Raw genomic sequence first — 18,759 nt, 5'->3', positions numbered from 1 at the left:
AGAATGTGAAGCAGGCTCCAGGCTCTGAGCTGTCAGCACAGAGCCTGATGCAGGGCTCGAACTCACGGACTGCGAGATCATGACCTGAGCCGAAGTCAGATGCTTAACCGACTGAGCCACCCAGGCGCCCAGAGTTTATTTTTTTGAGAGAGAGAGAGCAAGCAGAGGAGGGACAAAGGGAGAGAGGGAGAGAGAGAATTTCAAGCAGGCTTTGTGCTGTTAGCACAGGCCAAGGTGTGGTCCAATGCCATGAACTATGAGATCATGACCTGAGCTGAAACCAAGAGTTGGACTATCAACCGACTGAGCCACCCAGGCGCCCCTTATTTTATTAAAAAAAATTTTTTTTTAGACATTTTAATTCATTTTTGAGAGACAGGGACAGAGCGTGAGTCAGGGAAGGGCAGAGAGAGAGGGAAACACAGAATCCAAAGCAGGCTCCAGGCTCTGAGTGGTCAGCACAGAGCCTGATGCAGGGCTGGAACTCACGAATCACAAGATCATGACCTGAGCCAAAGTTGGACGCTTAACCAACTTAGCCACCCATGTACCCCAAATGTTTGTTTATTTTTGAGAGAGAAAGAGAGAGGGAAAGAGCATGTGCACACGTGGACACGCTTGCCCATGCGTGAGAGAGGGAGGGGTAGAGAGCAAGGGAGTCAGAAGACCCAAAGCGGACTCTGCACTGACAGCAGAGAGCCCTATGTGGGACTCACAAACTCACAAACCAAGAGATCATGACCTGAGCCAAAGCTGGACGCTTAAGTGTCTGAGCCACCCAGGCGCCCCTAACTTTTGTTTAATTAAAATATCCTTTCCAATATTATAATTAAGAAAACATTTAAATTTAATAGATGTTCATGATAAAAAGAAAGAAAGGGAAAGAAGGAAAGAAAAGAAAGAACCCCAACAAAGTGAAAGAAACATGCTCAAACAGATAAAGGAAAAACCGAGAGCCAGAAGCAAATCAAAATTAAATATTTTTTTTAATTTGCTGGAAGCTCAAGATTAATAATTCACTTTAAAGAATTTTTTTCATCATTGGAGACTTTATACAGTACATCTTTTTTCAGCAGGAGTGGGAAGTTAGGGGGAGGCTAGCAGGGGGAAAAAACCACACACATACACGCGTAAGAGCTGTTGGGAGCATTTATAGCACCAAAGTAGCAGCACTCTCTGAACTGTACAGAACAACGGGGGAGTGGTGATGGTGGTGGTGGTATAACAAATATCTAATAAATCTTTTGCCTAAAATAGGAAATCTTTCTTCAGCATACTTGATTTCTCTGGTGTCAGAATTCTAAGCACCTACAATCCCTGAAGGAATGGGACTCTATAATTATTCTGCCAGACTCTATAGTAGAATACATTAAGGAAAAAGTCTCAGTCATTGTGACAGGTGGTAATGACAGAACAGATAAGAGACCAACAGAACAGAATGGAGATCACTCACATAAAGGATCACCTGATTTATAACAAAGCCTCACCAAAATACAGTGAGGAAAGGTCAGCCTTATGCACAAATGGTCCTGGGTCAACGGGATACCCCATAGAGAAACATGACACTTGACATATAACAATTCAGGTAGATTATAGGTCTAAAATATAAAAGATAAAGACCAAGATGTCCATCGACTATAGAAGGGATAAATCATGTAATAATCACACAATGAAATATCACACAGCAGTAAAAAAGGTAAATTACTCCTATGCAACAATACAGATGAAACCCATAGGTATAGTTGTGAAAAAAGTTGAATAGGAAACAGGAAATACAGTATAATTCCATTTACATAAAGTGTAAGAGTAAGCAAAAGGATGGTAATAAAAGTCAGAAGAGTGGCTATCAGTGGCATGAAGTATGTATTTTGAGGGAGTTCAAGAAAGTATTCTGAGGTGCTGTAAATATTTTATATCATGATTCGTGTAATGATTATCTGAGTATACGCATAATTAGAAGTTCACCACACTGTACACTTAAGATGTATGGAATTTACCATACACATGTTATACCTCAACTTTAAAAAAATCTCTATTGAGGGCTCCTGGGTGGCTCAGTCGGTTAAGTGTCCGACTTCGGCTCAGGTCATGATCTCGCGGTTCGTGAGTTCAAGCCCCACGTCAGGCTCTGTGCTGATGGCTCAGAGCCTGGAGCCTGTTTCCGATTCTGTGTCTCCCTCTCTCTCTGACCCTCCCCCATTCATGCTCTGTCTCTCTCTGTCTCAAAAATAAATAAACGTTAAAAAAATTTAAAAAAAAATCTCTATTGGATTTAGTAAACTATAATAAATGAGTAATAGCACTAAAAAATTATTTGCAGGCATATCAAGAAACAGGACCAAGAGAAAAAACAGACAACAGAAGCAAACATGTAAGTCAGGGGTTGGCAAACTTTTTCTACAAAGGACCAGACAGTAACTATTTTAGATTTTGAAGGCTACAGAGAGTTTCTGCTACGTATTCTTCTATTTCTAAAAAATCTTTTAAAAATGTAAAAACCACTTTTAGCTTATGGTTTATATGAAAACAGGCTTTAGGTTGGATTCGGCCCATAGGACATAGTTTGCTAACCTCTACTGCAGGTAATTCAGATTTCAGACTAATCAAATGAAGATGTTAAAGAATCACTGTTAACATGTTCAAGACGATATAAGACAAGTGGGAAATTTCACAAGAGAACTATAATCTAAAAAGGGTCAAATGGAAATTCTAGAACCGCAAGGCACAATCCCTAAAATCAAGAGCTCAAGAGATGAGTTATCAACACATTTTATTGGCATTTTCCTTTTTCCTTTTTAAACAGGTTTCAATTGCTAAAGGAAGAGACCAAATGATACACAAAAACCATGGGAGAAATATGAGACAGTGAAAAGGATTGGTACCATGTAATTACAGTCCCAGAGGAAAGAAGAATGGGACAAAAGCCAAAAGGGAAAAGATGGCGGCCATGAATATTCCAAAACAAATAAAAGACCTGTAGCTGCAGACTCAAGAAGCACTATGACACGTAGGCAGCAATAAGTACAAAGACAAGTATACACAACTCACAGTAACGCTTATAAAAATCGATGAAAACAAATCTTCAAAACAGAGAAAAGACACAGAGCAAACTAAAATTGTTGCTGACACCTCAAAGGAAGAGACAGAAGCCAGAAAGAGACAGAAGCCAGAAGACAATGGCAAGCCATCTTCGAAGTGTTTTAAAAAAAAAAAAAGATTTTGCTGATCTAGAAATCCATTTCCATAACATGTCTTTAAAAAATCTTTCCACGTCTTTTATTTTTTTAAAATTTTTTTTCAACGTTTATTTATTTTTGGGACAGAGAGAGACAGAGCATGAACGGGGGAGCGGCAGAGAGAGAGGGAGACACAGAATCTGAAACAGGCTCCAGGCTCTGAGCCATCAGCCCAGAGCCTGACGCGGGGCTCGAACTCACGGACCGCGAGATCGTGACCTGGCTGAAGTCGGATGCTTAACCGACTGCGCCACCCAGGCGCCCCTCCACGTCTTTTAAAAAAATAAAGAAAAAATAGGTGCACCTGTGTGGCTCAGTTAAGCATCCAACTTCGGCTCAGCTCATGATCTCACAGTCCATGACTTTGAGACTGGCATCAGGCTCGGTGCTGAAAGCTCACGGCCTGGAGCCTGCTTTGCCTCTCTCTTCTGCCTCTCTCTGCCCCTCCCTCCCCCCTCTCTTTCTCTCAAAAAAATAAACAAACATTTAAACAAATCTTAAAGAAAAAATAAATGTAGATAAATTATTAGATAAATAAAAAACCAAAATGATTCATCAGCAGCAGACTTTACTTAAAAAGGAATAAAAATGAGTTTTTTAAGAATTAGGAAACTGATGGGGCGCCTGGGTGGCTCAGTCAGTTGAGCGTCCGACTTTGGCTCAGGTTATGATCTCACGGTTCGGGAGTTCGAGCCCTGCGTCGGGCTCTGTGCTGACAGCTCAGAACCTGGAGCCTGCTTCAGATTCTGTGTCCCCCTCTCTCCCCGCCCCACCCCTGCTTGTGCTCTGTCTCTCTCTGTCTTTCAAAAATGAATAAACATAAAAAAAAAAAAGAGGAAACTGATCCTAGACAAAAGCAAGAAAATGCATGAAAGAAAAAAAAGCAACATAAAAGGTTAAAATGTATAGGAAAATCTACGTGACTATTAACTCCATAATAATAATGATGATGATAATGATGATGTCTTGTGAGTTTAAAATATAGGTGGCATTAATGACCACCACGTATCTACAATCCAATTCCTTTAGGATCCTTTCTCTGGTGCCTTCTGCTTCCCCTTCAGAGATAACCACTATTTTGAATTTTATGTTTTTCATTCCTTCAGTTCTCTATTTTAACCACACATGCACATTCCTCTAAATAACTTCAGTTGTGCTTTTCAATTTATATGAACAGAATCAACCTGTATGCATCTTGTATACACAGTTTATATTTTTTGTAATTTTTGCTTGACATTATGTTTGTGCAACAGCAGTGAAAATATCCTTCAGGAATAAGGTGAGACAAAGGCATTCTCAGATGACAGAAAATTAAAAGACGTTATTACCTACAGAACGAACTGCTCTAAAAGAAATGCTAAAGTCTAAAGGGAAATAATACGAGAGAGAAACTTGGAACTTCAGGACTGAAGGAAGAGAATAAAAAAAGGCAAATAAAAAAATATTTTTCTCTTTTTATATTTAAAGTGGGTTTCTTGTAGACAGCATACAATTTGGTTTTGTATTAAAAAAAAATCCAACCTGATAATCTGTCATACATATAATATATACATATGAATATTGGTAACAAAAATTATAACATTACGTGGTAGAGATTTCAATGTATGTAGATGTAATATATACAACCACTATAGAGGGGGAGAATTAAGTGAACTATAAGGTTATTAAGTTTTCTGCACTTTATTTGAAGTGATAAATTATTAACTCTAAGAAGGCTGTGAAATAAATATTAGGTATATAAATCATAATCCCTAGAGTAAACACTAAGAGAGAGGAAGAAAGCCAAATACTCAACAGAAAAATTAAAATAATTTTTATTTAAAAATTCTAAGTAATTCAAGTAAATTCAATAATTCTAAGTAAACTCAAATAATTTCTATTTAAAAAAACTTTTTTTAACATTTATTCAGTTTTGAGAGACAGGGAGACACAGAATCCGAAGCAGGCTTCAGGCTCTGAGCTGTCAGCACAGAGCCTGATGCGGGGTTCGAACTCACAAACCACGAGATCATGACCTGGGCCAAAAAGTCAGAGGCCCAACCAACTGAGCCACCGAGGCACTGCAGTAAATTCAAATAATTTTTTAAAAGGGAGGCAATGGGAAAATGAAAAACAAAACCAAAGGGGACAGATAGTAAATAAAAAAATAGTACATATAAATCCAGCCAAACCAATAGTAATTAAATTCAAATGATAAAAACACACCAATTAGAAAAGTAGAGATTACGATATTGGCTGTTTTGTTAAACAAAACAAAAACAAAACCTAACTATACACTGTCTACCAGAAGCCCACTTTAAATATAGAATGGAACAGAATAAGATAGAAGTAAAGGGATGGAGACATATCACTAATCAAAAAAAGCTGGAGTGGCTACATTAATTAATATCAGACAATGTACTTTAAAATAAGAAATATTACCAGAGATAAAGACAGAAATTACATATGGATAAAGTGGTCAGTTGCCAAAAAACAAAAAAGGTAACAATTCTAAATGTGTATGCACCTAAAACAGATCTTCAAAACATATAAAGCAAAACTGATAAAACTAAAGGAGACATAGATAAATCCAAAATTATACTTGGAGACTTCAATGTTTTCCCTTTCAATCATGAACAGAACAAGCAGAACAGAAATTCAGCAAGGATGTAAAAGACTTGAACAACACTAATCACTTTCACCTAATTCACATTTATAGAACACTCAGCCCAACTATAGCAGAATAAACGTTATTTTTAGTGCACATGGAACACTGACTAAAACTGGATCATATTGTGGGCCATGACACAAACTTTAACAAATTTTAAAGTATGTTCTCTGACCATGATGGAATTAAAATAAAAATCAGTAATAGAAAAATATGTGGAAAATCCCCAAATATTTGGAAGTTAAGCGAAAATTTCTAAGTAACACAAGTCAAAGATGAAATCACAAGGAAAACTAGAAAATATTTTAATAAAATGAAAATGAAAATACAACATAGCAAAACCTGGGGGATGTGTCAGTAAGTATTTAGAGGGAAACTGACAGCATTAAATGCACTTAAAAAAGGTAATCTCTCAAATCAATGGTCTAACCTTTTGTATTAAGGAAACTAGAAAACAAATTAAACCCCTCAAAAAAAGCAGAAAAAAGGAAACAATAAGGAGCATAAATCAAAGAAATAAAAAATAAAACCAATAGAGAAAATCAATAAAGCCAAAAGGTGACTTTTTAAAACGATAACACTGATAGACCTCTAGCCAATAGAGGTAAAATAGAAGATACCAATATAAAGAGTGCAAACAGTGACATCATTACAGTTCCTACAGATACTGAAGGGATAATAAAGGAATATTACAAATAACTTTTGTCCTTAGAGAGCTTAAATGGAATAATTCCTTGAAAGGCACAAACTTTCCAAAGCTTCTTCAAGACACACAACCAAAAAAGATACAATTCAGTTACCTTATTATATGTTTAATTTGTAGCAAGATACTACTCTCCAGCGTAATGTTCAAAGCACTTATTAGGTACTTATTGAACTCCTCAAAGAACATTTCATTCCCTTCTTCGTACTTTCCATAGTTCTTTGAGTATTCCTTCTGAATGCAGTGATTGGTCAAATGGCAGGTTTTGTCTTGGAAATTATCAACATGATACGGTTCTGAAGCAGTCCGAAGCACACCCTCTTTGTAGAGGTAGATATTATACTGATGATCCACTAAGACCCAGCTTCTGCAAGTCAATGAGAACAATTTTATTCAAAGTTTCTCCACAGTATATACATCATCCCCATTCCTTACCTTTTTTGGAGGGATGTAGAGGAAGGAGGTAGATTCTAAAATTGTATCAGGAAAGCCATAGCCAAGATAGCAGATTATGAATCTGCTATTAGCTAAGAGAGCAGATTATGACATAAATGACAAGAAGACTTTGATCAGTTCAAAAGATACAGCATTTTAAAGAGATCCAGATGGGCTGGGTCCTAAGGTTTATCCATGAAACCTCCATTTGCCATGTTTGCTCTATTAGTAATCTTAAGAGGAAGACTGTTCACCCTGAAGCTGATCTGACACAGGACTGGTGTTGAAGAAGAGCAAGTCATTACAAAGGCATCAAGAAGACAGAGTCCTCAATGAGGAAATGTCAGCAAGGCCACAGGAAGGCTGGGGACAGGGCTGTTTAAAGCACGATACAACCTCTTACTCTATGCCAGGCCCATTGCTCAGAAAGTTAAAATCCAAAAACCTAAGGTGTGTTTATGAAATTCTTAAAAAATAGGACACAAATAATGAAGTAAGAACATTATTATTTTGTTGTGTCTTAATTATGAGTTGTATGTACATCTCACAGCTTTGTCCATAAGCAAGCCCCATACATTTAGACTCTCTTCTTTGGAGCCACAAGTCATTTTGATTAAAGAAAACATACAAAAAAGAGAAATCCATAATTTTAGCAACATTTCTACAAAGAAAAGAGAAATACTAAAGGAAAAACAGAAAATTAGGTACAGAACCTCAGTTCTATTAAGCTGTGCTCAATTTTGGCTACTTATGAAACATGGCCAAATACTTCCTTACATTCCATGTTACCCTCCTCATCACCCACCCCTGCATTATTTTCACCTCAGTAACAAAAACTCCAGACACTGATGCATTACCGAATGTCAAATTTGCGGTGACCTGGCTCCAGAAGCAGAGGGTGCTCAAGGTATTTCTGGATCACATGCACCTGACCCTGGTTGTCAATGAAATCCAGAAGTTCTGAAGCCTCCGAGGAGATGAGGATGCCTTCACCTAACAGGGCAAAATTGTAACAGAAATCAGTCAAGTTCATCCCAAGAGTTAAAGCTCTCTACAAAGCCAGCGGGGAGATACTGGGAGAAAACTGGAAGGAGGCTTCTACTGGCCTGCTCACTCTTCCTCTTCCATCCCTTCAGTCCCCCAAGTCTCTAACACTCTCCCCTCTGCCCATAAGGGCACCAGGGCTATCTACTTCCTTCTCCACATAGGACCATGAACACTAACTACTTTGACAGGCTCCAACCATGAAATTTCCATTTTTACAGACATTCAAAACACCCAAGCATCCTAAATAAATGCCACTCTACTGTTGGTCACTGGCTACCATGATCAAAACTTTAATAAAGCCACCTCTCACTCTACAGCTTATAGAAATATCCAGAAGGTTAGAGCATAAACACACTTGTACAAGTCAATTCCCTATAGCATTGTAATAGGAAAAATTATATACGTGTAAAGTGTCTATCAACATTAAATAAATGTCCTTTCAACAGTTGTATTGAGATGCATATTACATACTATAAGATTTGCCCTTTTAATGTATACAATTCAATGGTTTTTCATATATCCAAGAGATTTGCAACCATCACTAACAATTTCAGAACATTTTCCTCACCTCCCCCCAAAAACCCATGTCCATTAGCAGTCATTTCCCATTCTTTCCTTACCCTATTCTCTGACAACCACTAATATACTTGATGTCTCTATGGATTTGCTTAGTCTAGATGATTCATATAAATGGAATCATAAGATATGTGGCCTTCGTGTCTGGCTTCTTCACTTAGCATAATGTCTTCAAGATTCATCCATATTGTAACATGTACCACTACTTCATTCTTCCTTTCCAGGACTTGGTAATATTCCATTGTATGGATATAGCATTTTTGTTCATCCATTCATCAACTGATGGACATTTGAGTTTTTTCCATTGTTGTCTGGTACTTATAAATAATGCTGTTATGAAGATCTTCATAGAAGTTTTTGTGTGGACATGGTTTCAATTCTTTCATGAATATACCTAGGAGTGAACAGTCAGGTCATATGGTAACTCTTATGTTTAACTTTTTGAGAAACTGCCAAACTGTTTTCCAAAACGTCCATGTCATTTTACATTCTCAATAGCAATATATGAATATTTCAATTTTGTCACATCCTTGCCGACACTTTCTGTCTTCTTGATTATAGCCATCCTAGTGCGTATGAAGTGGTATCTCATTGCAGTTTTGATTTGCATTTCCCTAATGACTAACAACATTGAATGTGTTTTCATGTGCTTATTGGCCATTTGTATATCTTCTTTGGAGAAACGTCTGTTTAGTTTCTTTGCCCTTTTGTTAATTAGGTTGTTTTTGTTTTTGTTTTTTTTACTCTTATCCGAGTTCTTTACACACTCTGGATACAGGATATAGATCCACATTCTGGATCCATTATTGCACGGATCCCTCAGTGTTGTTACAACTACTTCCTTCCTCATAACACCCTCCTGACAACTACTAATCTGTTCTCCATTTCCATAATTTTGTCTTTTCAATAATTTTATATAAATACGATTATATAGTATGTGATCTCTGGGGATCGGTTTCTTTCATTCAGCATGATTCCCTGGAGATGCTTCTAAGTTGCTGCATGTATCAATAGTTCATTCCCTTTTATTGCTGAGTAATATTGCAAGGTATCAATTCACCACAGTTGGCTTAATCCTTCAGCTTTTTTTTTTTTTTTTTAATCATTCAGCCTCTGAAGGAATTTGAGTTGTTTCCAATTTGGGGCTATTACAAATAAAGCTGCTATGAACAATCATGTATAGATTTTTGCATGGATGTGAGTTTTTATTTTTCTTTCTCTTTCTTTCTCTTTCTTTCTTTCTTTCTTTCTTTCTTTCTTTCTTTCTTTCTTTCTTTCTTTCTTTTCTTTCTTTCTTTCAGTAGGCTCCACACCCAATGTGGGGTCAAACTCACGACCCTGAGATCAAGAGTCACTCCACCAAGTGAGCCAGGCAGGCACCCCAACTTTTAATTTTTCTGGGACAAATGCCCAAGTGTGTGCAATTGCTAGGTTATATGGTTCTTACAGGTTTAGTTTTACAAGAAATCACCAAACTTTTTTCCATAGGGGCTGTACCATTTTACATTCCCACCAGCACTGTGTTATTGGTCTAGTTTCTCCTGACCCTTGCAGCATTTGCTGTCATTACCATTTATTTTAGTCATTTTAATAGGACTGTTGTGGTTTTAATTTGCATTTCCCTAATGGTTAATAATACTGAAAATCTTTTCATTTGTAATTTTTTATCTGCAGAGCCTTTCAACGGTATGCATTCTCATGTCTTTTGCCTAGTTTCTTTTATTTAATTTTATTTTTTTTAATTTATACCCAAATTAGTTAGCATATAGTGCAACAATGATTTCAGGAGTAGATTCCTTAGTGCCCCTTACCCATTTAGCCCATCCCCCCTCCCACAACCCCTCCAGCAACCCTCAGTTTGTTCTCCATATTTATGAGTCTCTTCTGTTTTGTTCCCCTCCCTGTTTGTATATTATTTTTGTTTCCCTTCCCTATATTCATCTGTTTTGTCTCTTAAAGTCCTCATATGAGTGAAGGCATATCATTTTTGTCTTTCTCTAATTTCATTTAGCATAATACCCTCCAGTTCCATCCATGTAGTCACAAATGGCAAGATTTCATTCTTTTTGATTGCTGAGTAATACTCCATTGTATATATATATACCACATCTTCTTTATCCATTCATCCATTGATAGACATTTGGGCTCTTTCCATACTTTGGCTATTGTTGATAGTGCTGCTATAAACGTGGGGGTGCATGTGTCCCTTCAAAACAGCACACCTGTATCCCATGGATAAATGTCTAGTAGTGCAATTGCTGGGTCGTAGGGTAGTCCTATTTTAGTTTTTTGAGGAACCTCCATGCTGTTTTCCAGAGTGGCTGCACCAGCTTGCATTCCCACCAACAATGCAAAAGAAATCCTCTTTCTCTGCATCCTCACCAACATCTGTTGTTGCCTGAGTTGTTAATGTTAGCCATTCTGACAGGTGTAAGGTGGTATCTCATTGTGGTTTTGATTTGTATTTCCCTGATAATGAGTGATGTTGAGCATTTTTTCATGTGTCAGTTGACCATCTGGATGTCTTCCTGGGAGAAGTGTCTATTCATGTCTTTTGCCCATTTCTTCACTGGATTATTTGTTTTTTGGGTGTTGAGTTTGATAACTTTTTTATAGATTTTGGATACTAACCCTTTATCTGATATGTCATTTGCAAATATCCTCTCCCATTCTGTCAGTTTCTTTCGCCTATTTTCTAATTGGATTCTTTTTATTTTTTTAACTGCTGAGTTTTAAAAGTCATTTATATACTCTAGATATATCCTTTGTTAGATATGTGGTTTGAAGATACCTTCTCCAAGCCTATAGCTTATATTTTCATCCTCTTTAATAGGGCGTTCACAGAGCTAAACAACCTCAGTTTGTTGAGATTTAACTTATCAACTTTTACTTTTATGGTCATATATGTGATATCAAGATTAAGAACTCTTTGCCCAGCCCTATCTCCTATTTATTTTCCTGAAAAAAATTTTATAGTTCTATACTTTACATTTAAGTCCACAAATCCATTTTGCATTAGTTTTTGTGTAAGGTGTGAGGTTAAGATGGAAGTTCATTGTTTTTTGTCTAGGGATATCCATCTGCTCCAGCACCATTTGTTGAAAAGTCTATCCTTCCTCTATGGAACTGCTTTTGCACCTTTGTTAAAAATGAGGTGGGCCTGGGGTGTGGTTAAGCGTCCAACTTCAGCTCAGGTCATGATTTCATGGTTCGAGGGTTTGAGCCCCACATCAGCCTCTTTGATGACAGCTCAGAGCCTGGAGCCTGCTTCAGATTCTGTGTCTCTTCCCCTGCTCTCTGCCCCTCCTCCACTCATGCTCTGTCTCTCTGTCTCAAAAATAAATAAAACATTCCAAAAATGTTTTAAATAAAAAATGAGGAGGGCATATATCTGGGGTTTATTTCTGAGTTCGCTCTTCCACAGATTCATGTTTCTGTCCCTTCACCAATACCACAGTGTAGTGATTTCTGTAGCCATATAATATGCTTTAATACCAGATACAATGACTCTTCCCATTCGATTCTTCTTTTTCAAAATCGTTTAAGCTACTCTAAGCCTTGTGCTTTTCCATATGAATTTTAGAAGAAGATTTATGTATACACAAAAACCTGGCTGAGGTCTTGATAGCAATCATAGTAATTATATTAAATCTACAGATCAATTTAGGGTGAACTGACATCTTTACTATGTTGAACTTTGCAATCCATGAACATGGTATATCTGTCCATTTATTTAGGTCCTTTTTGACCTCTTTCACAGTTGTTTTGTAATTTCTTTCTGTTTCATCTCCCTCAGGAACCATACTCAGATATCCTGGTTCCTCTTTATTTCCACTTGCCAGTTTTTTAGTATAGAACTTAGTCTCTTCTCTTCACTTCTTCTAAAATAGTTATCCTAAAACACCCCTTCCTACTAATGCCCTGAAACTGTATCACCTTTGATGCCTTGCTTTCCATAATCTGCTCACATTCCCTTCTATCTGTCCCAACTTTGTTTTCCTTATGCTATTCCTTATGTAAATTATTTCTTATTGAAAAAGGAATATACCTAATGCTGATAGGTGGGGAAAATAAAGGAAGAAGGTAGAAAGATACATTTTGATAACTTTAAAAACTATTATCATTGCAAAAAACATGGCATTAAAGTGAAATAGAAAAGTTACCTATAGTCTTACTTCCTAATTATTTTTATCTTTTAATATTATCTTCCTTTCCATAAGAGTAAAGACTGGCTCAATCACAGTGAACTCGCCTTAAACTGTCAATTTTTTTCACTTAATATTGTCAATGCTTTCACTGTTTCTACATTAACATCACAATTACGTCAGTAGCTGAAAAAATATCCCATTGTGTGGATATAAAAAATTACACATTTATTTGCTGATTGTTGGACAGTGGGATTGTTTCTAAGTAACACTTTGCTATTACAGGTCACATAATAAATCACTCTTGTTTCTTTTAAAATATTTTCCTGAAGTTAAGTTTTCGGGAATGAGATTAGTGGGCCAAAGCCTATGCATTCTTTATGGCTCTTCCTCTGTATTATCTTATTACTTTTTCAAAAGTCTGTGTATCACCACTAAGAGGAAGCAGTTCATAACAAACTTTCAGCAACAGTATGACTGAAGGTTTTTATTTTATAGGTATAAAATGATACATAAAATCTACATTTATTTTGTAAGTGTTGGATACCAGTGTAGCATGTTTCCATGTTTCATTAACTGTATTTCTAATGTTATTTCTTTATACCCTCACTAACTAAACCTGGAAAAATTATGAAGAAACTCGGGAATTCTTTTTATTTATAAATTTTTTTTAACGTTTATTTATTTTTGAGACAGAGAGGTACAGAGCATGAACAGGGGAGGGGCAAAGAGAGAGGGAGACACAGAATTGGAAGCAGGCTCCAGGCTTCAAGCCATCAGCCCAGAGCCCGACGCGGGGCTCGAACTCACAGACCACGAGATCGTGACCTAAGCCAAAGTCGGACGCTCAACCGACTGAGCCACCCAGGCACCGCTGGAATTCTTTAAAAAGTTTTAAGGTGATAGTCTTTTTTCTTCTTTGTTCTCATCTCAACTATTTATCTGGAAATAGATGCATCTCTAGCCTTCTACTACATTGGGTCCATGAGGGCAAGAGATCAGGTCTATTTTATCATCAATGTATCTCCAAACACTCATGACTTCATTCGTTTGTTCATTCATCACTCAATACAGATATTGAACTTTTGCTGGGTTCCAGGTGCTGCCCCGGCACCAGGGAGACAGCACTGAACACAGATGTGACAGGGACTGCCTGTGCTTTAATAGGATCTGGGTCTGCTGTACTGTGTGTAGACTCTGGAGGGCGACCAAGGGCAGGAGGACAGGGAGCAATGCTCCAGGTGAGTGGTGAAGGTGGCTATAATGCAAAATGTGTGGTGGGGTGGTGAACAGGAGGTCTTCATACTGGATATAGTGTGAAGGTTGAGTCAACTATTCCCAGCATCTGATACATACTCAATATTTGTTTAACAAGAATATAAGACATTCATTCATCCTAATGGTTTAATTTTGTAGTTACCAAACAAAACAAATGCATACCACTTATCTCAACTTCTCAAGCAAAATTTCTTCTTTGTTTGGCATTCTATTCTCTTTTTACCACTCCCTGATGCTGACCACGACTCCATGTCTTGTCTTGGTGAGGGTCCAGGTACCACCCAGGTAGGATCACTGCCATGACCTGACATGTCCTTCGCCAAAGGCCCTGCCTTACTCCTGGTTCTCACTCCAGATAAGGCTCCATTGTAAGGATACAGGATATCCTTACAATGGCCATTATGACTCAAGCCCAAATCCACAGAAGGAGTATGGAGTACTGCAAATGTCTATTTCCTCTTCCAATTTCCCCATTTATCATTAGAACCAAGCTACTAGGATTGGTATTTGAGAAGAGGTCACAAGAGGGGAGAGAGAAGTAGGTGAGGTACCTGGCTTGTGGCAAGAGTCCAACTCTCCCACTTTCAGGAGATTCCAGGTGATGCCCTCCTGTCTCATGGTTGGTGGAAAAGAAGGTGAGGTCCACTGGACCGGGAATAGAAATGAATACCAATGGCCAGATGGTCTTCCAAGGCAATAAAAGAAGAATTAAGTTCAAAATGGAATGGTTTTAAAAGGAGCATATGATGGTAGCTACAGAGATAGACTGTGTTTATGTGTTCATTACATTGGGAACAGCCTGTATTTTGAGCCTGAGTCAATATTCTAAATCTCATTCCTTCTATGCATTCATTCAACACATATTTACTGAGTGCCTCTGGGGAGGGTACAGAGATGAACAAGACAGAATGTCTGTGTTTACATGGAGCTTATGGTAGGATAGAGGAGACGAGCAGATAAACATGTGATATAGTGCTGGGGAGAGGTTAGTACAAGGATAAAAAAAATAAAGCAAGGCAAAGGACAGAGAGCAATGGACATACAAGCTATTTTAGAAAAAAAAAAGGCTTCTCTGACAAGGTAACATTTGAGCTGAAAGAAATAGAAAATAATCGATAAGCACGTTCAAGATACACAGACAAATTTAGAGTATTTGTAGGACTCTAGGCAGGCATGGTTATAGAACAGTGAACGAGGCAAAGAACAGAGATGGGACCAGAGATACAAGCAAATGTCAAATGGTGTCGGCTACCATCAGCAGTCTGGAGCTTATCTGAACTGCATTGGGAAGCCAGCTGGTCAGTCTTGAGCAGGGAGTAAAATGATTAGATTTGTGTTTTTAGAAACCACTCTCTCTTAGAGGAGAACTGGCTGGGAGCAGGCACAGCAGTTACACAGACCAGAGACAATAATAGTTTTAACTTCAAGTAAGAGCAGTAGAAATGGCAAGAAAAAGTCTAATTCAGAATGTGCTTTGAAGGTAGAGCTAACAAGACTTGCTGATGCATTAGGTATGGATTATAAAGAAAAGAGCAGTCAAGGAGGAATCCTAGGTTTGGGGCTTCGGAGACTAGGTGAGGAGTGGGATCACATACTATGTGGGAAGACTGAAAAGAGGGGTAGGCTGGGGTGGGTTAAGTTGGGCAGGAAACGAAGAGTTCTGTATCAGACATGTTACATTTGAAATGCCCTCCACACTGGATCTGGAGTGTAAAGGGAAATATTTTGGCTGGAGGTATACGTTTAGAAGTCATCAGTACCTAGATAAATATTTAAAACTATGTAACTAGACATGGTCTAGTTACTAGACATGGTCTCCTTGAGCATTCAGATTAGAACAGTCATTCACCTAAAGATATCATTGAATTCTACTGCACAATAGAACAAAGCGCATAGGAACCTACAGGAAAGAAAGAAGGGAACAGCAATGCCAACTCACCTTTGGCACCAGCTGATGACTTTGCAATCCAAACATTGCCTTCTCCCTCTTCCTTCTTTCTGTTGTAAGAAGCCAGGAAGAATTCCCTTTCATCTGTCCTTGAGCTATGGATCGGTGGGTGGATTCCATTCTGTGCTGGGGCAACTGGGGTCTTGAGATTAGTTGGGTAAATCACATAGGACTCTGGAAACCATGTGCAGGACTCAGCCAGGTCTGGGCTCGTCTTGATTAGCCTGACAGATGACAGAGGGTCAGTCTCCCTTCTTAGTACACCCTGCCACTCCATTCAGAAAAGCCAGTGCTTTCCCCCAGAGCTTGTCAGGAGGCAGGGCAACACCAGAGCCAGGAGCTGGTTTCTTTATCCCACTCTGCTCTTGGCCTCCCTGAGCAGACCCGTAAGACACTATTGGGCAGCACATAGCTACTACATGCAGCCCTTAAGGCATGTTCCAAATAGTTAAACAGGAGCTTAATGTCTAGAACTTTAGCTCCTTTTATTTGTTTACTTTAAAAGCAGTATTTAACTAGGTTATCTTTCACTTTTTTAAAGTTTATTTATTTATTTTGAGAGAGACACAAACACTGTGAGTAGGGGACGGGCAGGGAGGGAGAGAGAATCCCAAGCAGGCTCCACGCTGCCAGCACAAAGACTGACACAGGGCTCAAACTCATGAAACCTCAAGATCATGACCTGAGTGGAAACCAAGAATCAGACGCTTAACTGAATGAGCCAAGAAGGCACCCTCAGAACTTCAGCTGTTTTTAAAATGCATCTCTAGGGGTGCCTGGGTGGCGTAGTTGGTGAAGCGTCTGACTTCGGCTCAGGTCATGATCTTACGGTCTGTGGGTTCGAGCCCCACGTCGGGCTCTGGGCTGACAGCTCAGAGCCTGGAGCCTGCTTCATTCTGTCTCCGTCTCTCTGCTCCTCCCCTGCTCACACTCTGTCTCTCTCTCTCTCTCAAAAATAAATAAACATACATACATACATAAATACATAAATTAAAAAAAACGCATCCCTAAGGAAACTGGAAGTAAGTCTGAAACCATACTTTTTCAACATTTACGTTGTGGTTAGGCTAAACTTATGCTAAAAAAAACAAAGTAGAGAATTTAGGAAACTATATTCTAGTATTTACTAGAAAAAATACTATCTTGGCCCAACTCTCTGAAGAACAAAGGCCACTGCTTAGGAATCTGAGTTATCCGGGGCACCTGGGTGGCTCAGTCAGTTAAGCATCCAACTTCGGCTCAGGTCATGATCTCACAGTTGTGTGGGTTCAAGCCCCGTGTCAGGCTCTGTGCTGACAGCTCAGAGCCTGGAGCCTGCTTTGGATTCTGTGTCTCCCCTCTCTGCCCTTCCCCTGCTCACGCTCTCTACCTCTCAAAAATAAATAAAAATGTTAAAAAATATATTTAAAAAAGGAATCCAATTATCTATTTAGTTCATTGCTTGTTTTTAGCTCAACCTGGCTTCAATGACTATTAGAATAAAGGAGGAATCTATCTTTTTTTAATGTTTACTTATTTATTTTGAGAGAGAGAGAGAATAGGGGATGGGTGGGGGAGAGAGGGAGAGAGAGAGAATGAATATCCCTGACCTGGGGCTTGAACTCATGAATTGTGAGATCATGACCTGAGCCAAATTCCAAGAGTCAGACGCTTAACTGACTGAGCCACCCAGACACCCCAGAATAAAGGAGGCACAGAATGATGGGGCATAGGACTCCAGTGATCATAACTAAAAACACCTCCTGACCCCAAAACAACATACATGACAGAAGATAAAGTCAGGCCATGAGCTAGGCACTTAATAAACACAAGGGCTTACTAAGGGCCTCCCATTGCATTTACTCTCCAATCAGACCCCCAAAGGGGAAAGCACTAGCATCCCATTTCATAGATGAGGCACTGGGTCCAACCAAGAAGTAAATTTCCAAAGATCATAAAGGTAGTAAGAAATAGGTACTATGCGAGCTCCAACCTCCCAGTCCTCACTCGAAACTTACTCTTACTTCCCAGGAATCAGAGGCAGGAAGGAACCCACACAAAGATCTGCAGGCCTTCCCTAAGGTGCACTCCCTTCACTACCTAGAACAGAACTATTAATGTTAAGCCTGTGTTAAGATCCACCAGCAAGGGGCACCTGGGTGGCTCAGTTGGTTAAGCATCCAACTTGATTTCAGCTCAGGTCATGACCTCATGGTTCGTGAGATCATGCCCCATGTCAGACTGTGCTGAGAGCACAGAGCATGCTTGGGATTCCCTCTCTCCTTCTCTCTCTCTGCCTCTCCCCTGCTCATACTGGCAGGCTCTCTCTCTCTCACTCTCTTTTAAAGAAATTAACATTAAAAAAAAAAAAAGATCCACCTGCAAAATCAATCTATGAGCAAACGGCAGAAATAATGAAATTTTCAACAGAGATTTAAAGTAAAATTATTTTTTCAGAATTTTTAAATGTTTTTATTTATTTTTGAAAGAGCATGAATGGGGGAGGGAGAGAGAGAAAGAGGGAGACACAGAATCTGAAACAGGTTCCAGGCTCTGAGCTGTCAGCACAGAGCCCAATATGGGGTTCAAACTTGTGAACTGTGAGATTATGACCTGAGCTGAAGTGGGACGCTTACCTGACTCAGCCACCCAGGTGCCCCTAAAGTAAAATTATTTTTAAGCCAAAGGCAACAGAATTTGAAAGTTACTTGAATTCAAAGGAACAAAAATCAATAAATTTCTAACTCACTGAATATTCCACTCTA

General features: G+C 38.7%; 1 protein-coding gene across 2 annotated transcripts in view; it reads right to left on the bottom strand.

Annotated features, from left to right (window-relative positions):
- Positions 1-18,759, bottom strand: part of TTL (tubulin tyrosine ligase) — a 38,519-nt gene that overhangs the window by 8,411 nt on the left and 11,349 nt on the right. For both annotated transcript variants that reach the window (XM_086700576.1, XM_086700575.1), the window contains exons 3-5: positions 16,007-16,239; positions 7,879-8,014; positions 6,684-6,953 (exon numbers count right to left, since the gene is read on the bottom strand). In XM_086700576.1, the coding sequence (XP_086556702.1) occupies positions 6,684-6,953; positions 7,879-8,014; positions 16,007-16,239 (639 nt within the window). The remainder of the gene's footprint in view (positions 1-6,683; positions 6,954-7,878; positions 8,015-16,006; positions 16,240-18,759) is intronic.

The sequence above is a fragment of the Puma concolor genome, chromosome A3, assembly GCF_028749965.1.
Source record: "Puma concolor isolate L17-30 chromosome A3, mPumCon1.1.hap2, whole genome shotgun sequence".
NCBI classification, from domain to species: domain Eukaryota; kingdom Metazoa; phylum Chordata; class Mammalia; order Carnivora; family Felidae; genus Puma; species Puma concolor.
The sequence above is the reverse complement of the archived record's forward strand: the minus strand, read 5'-3'. Positions and strand labels throughout refer to the sequence as shown.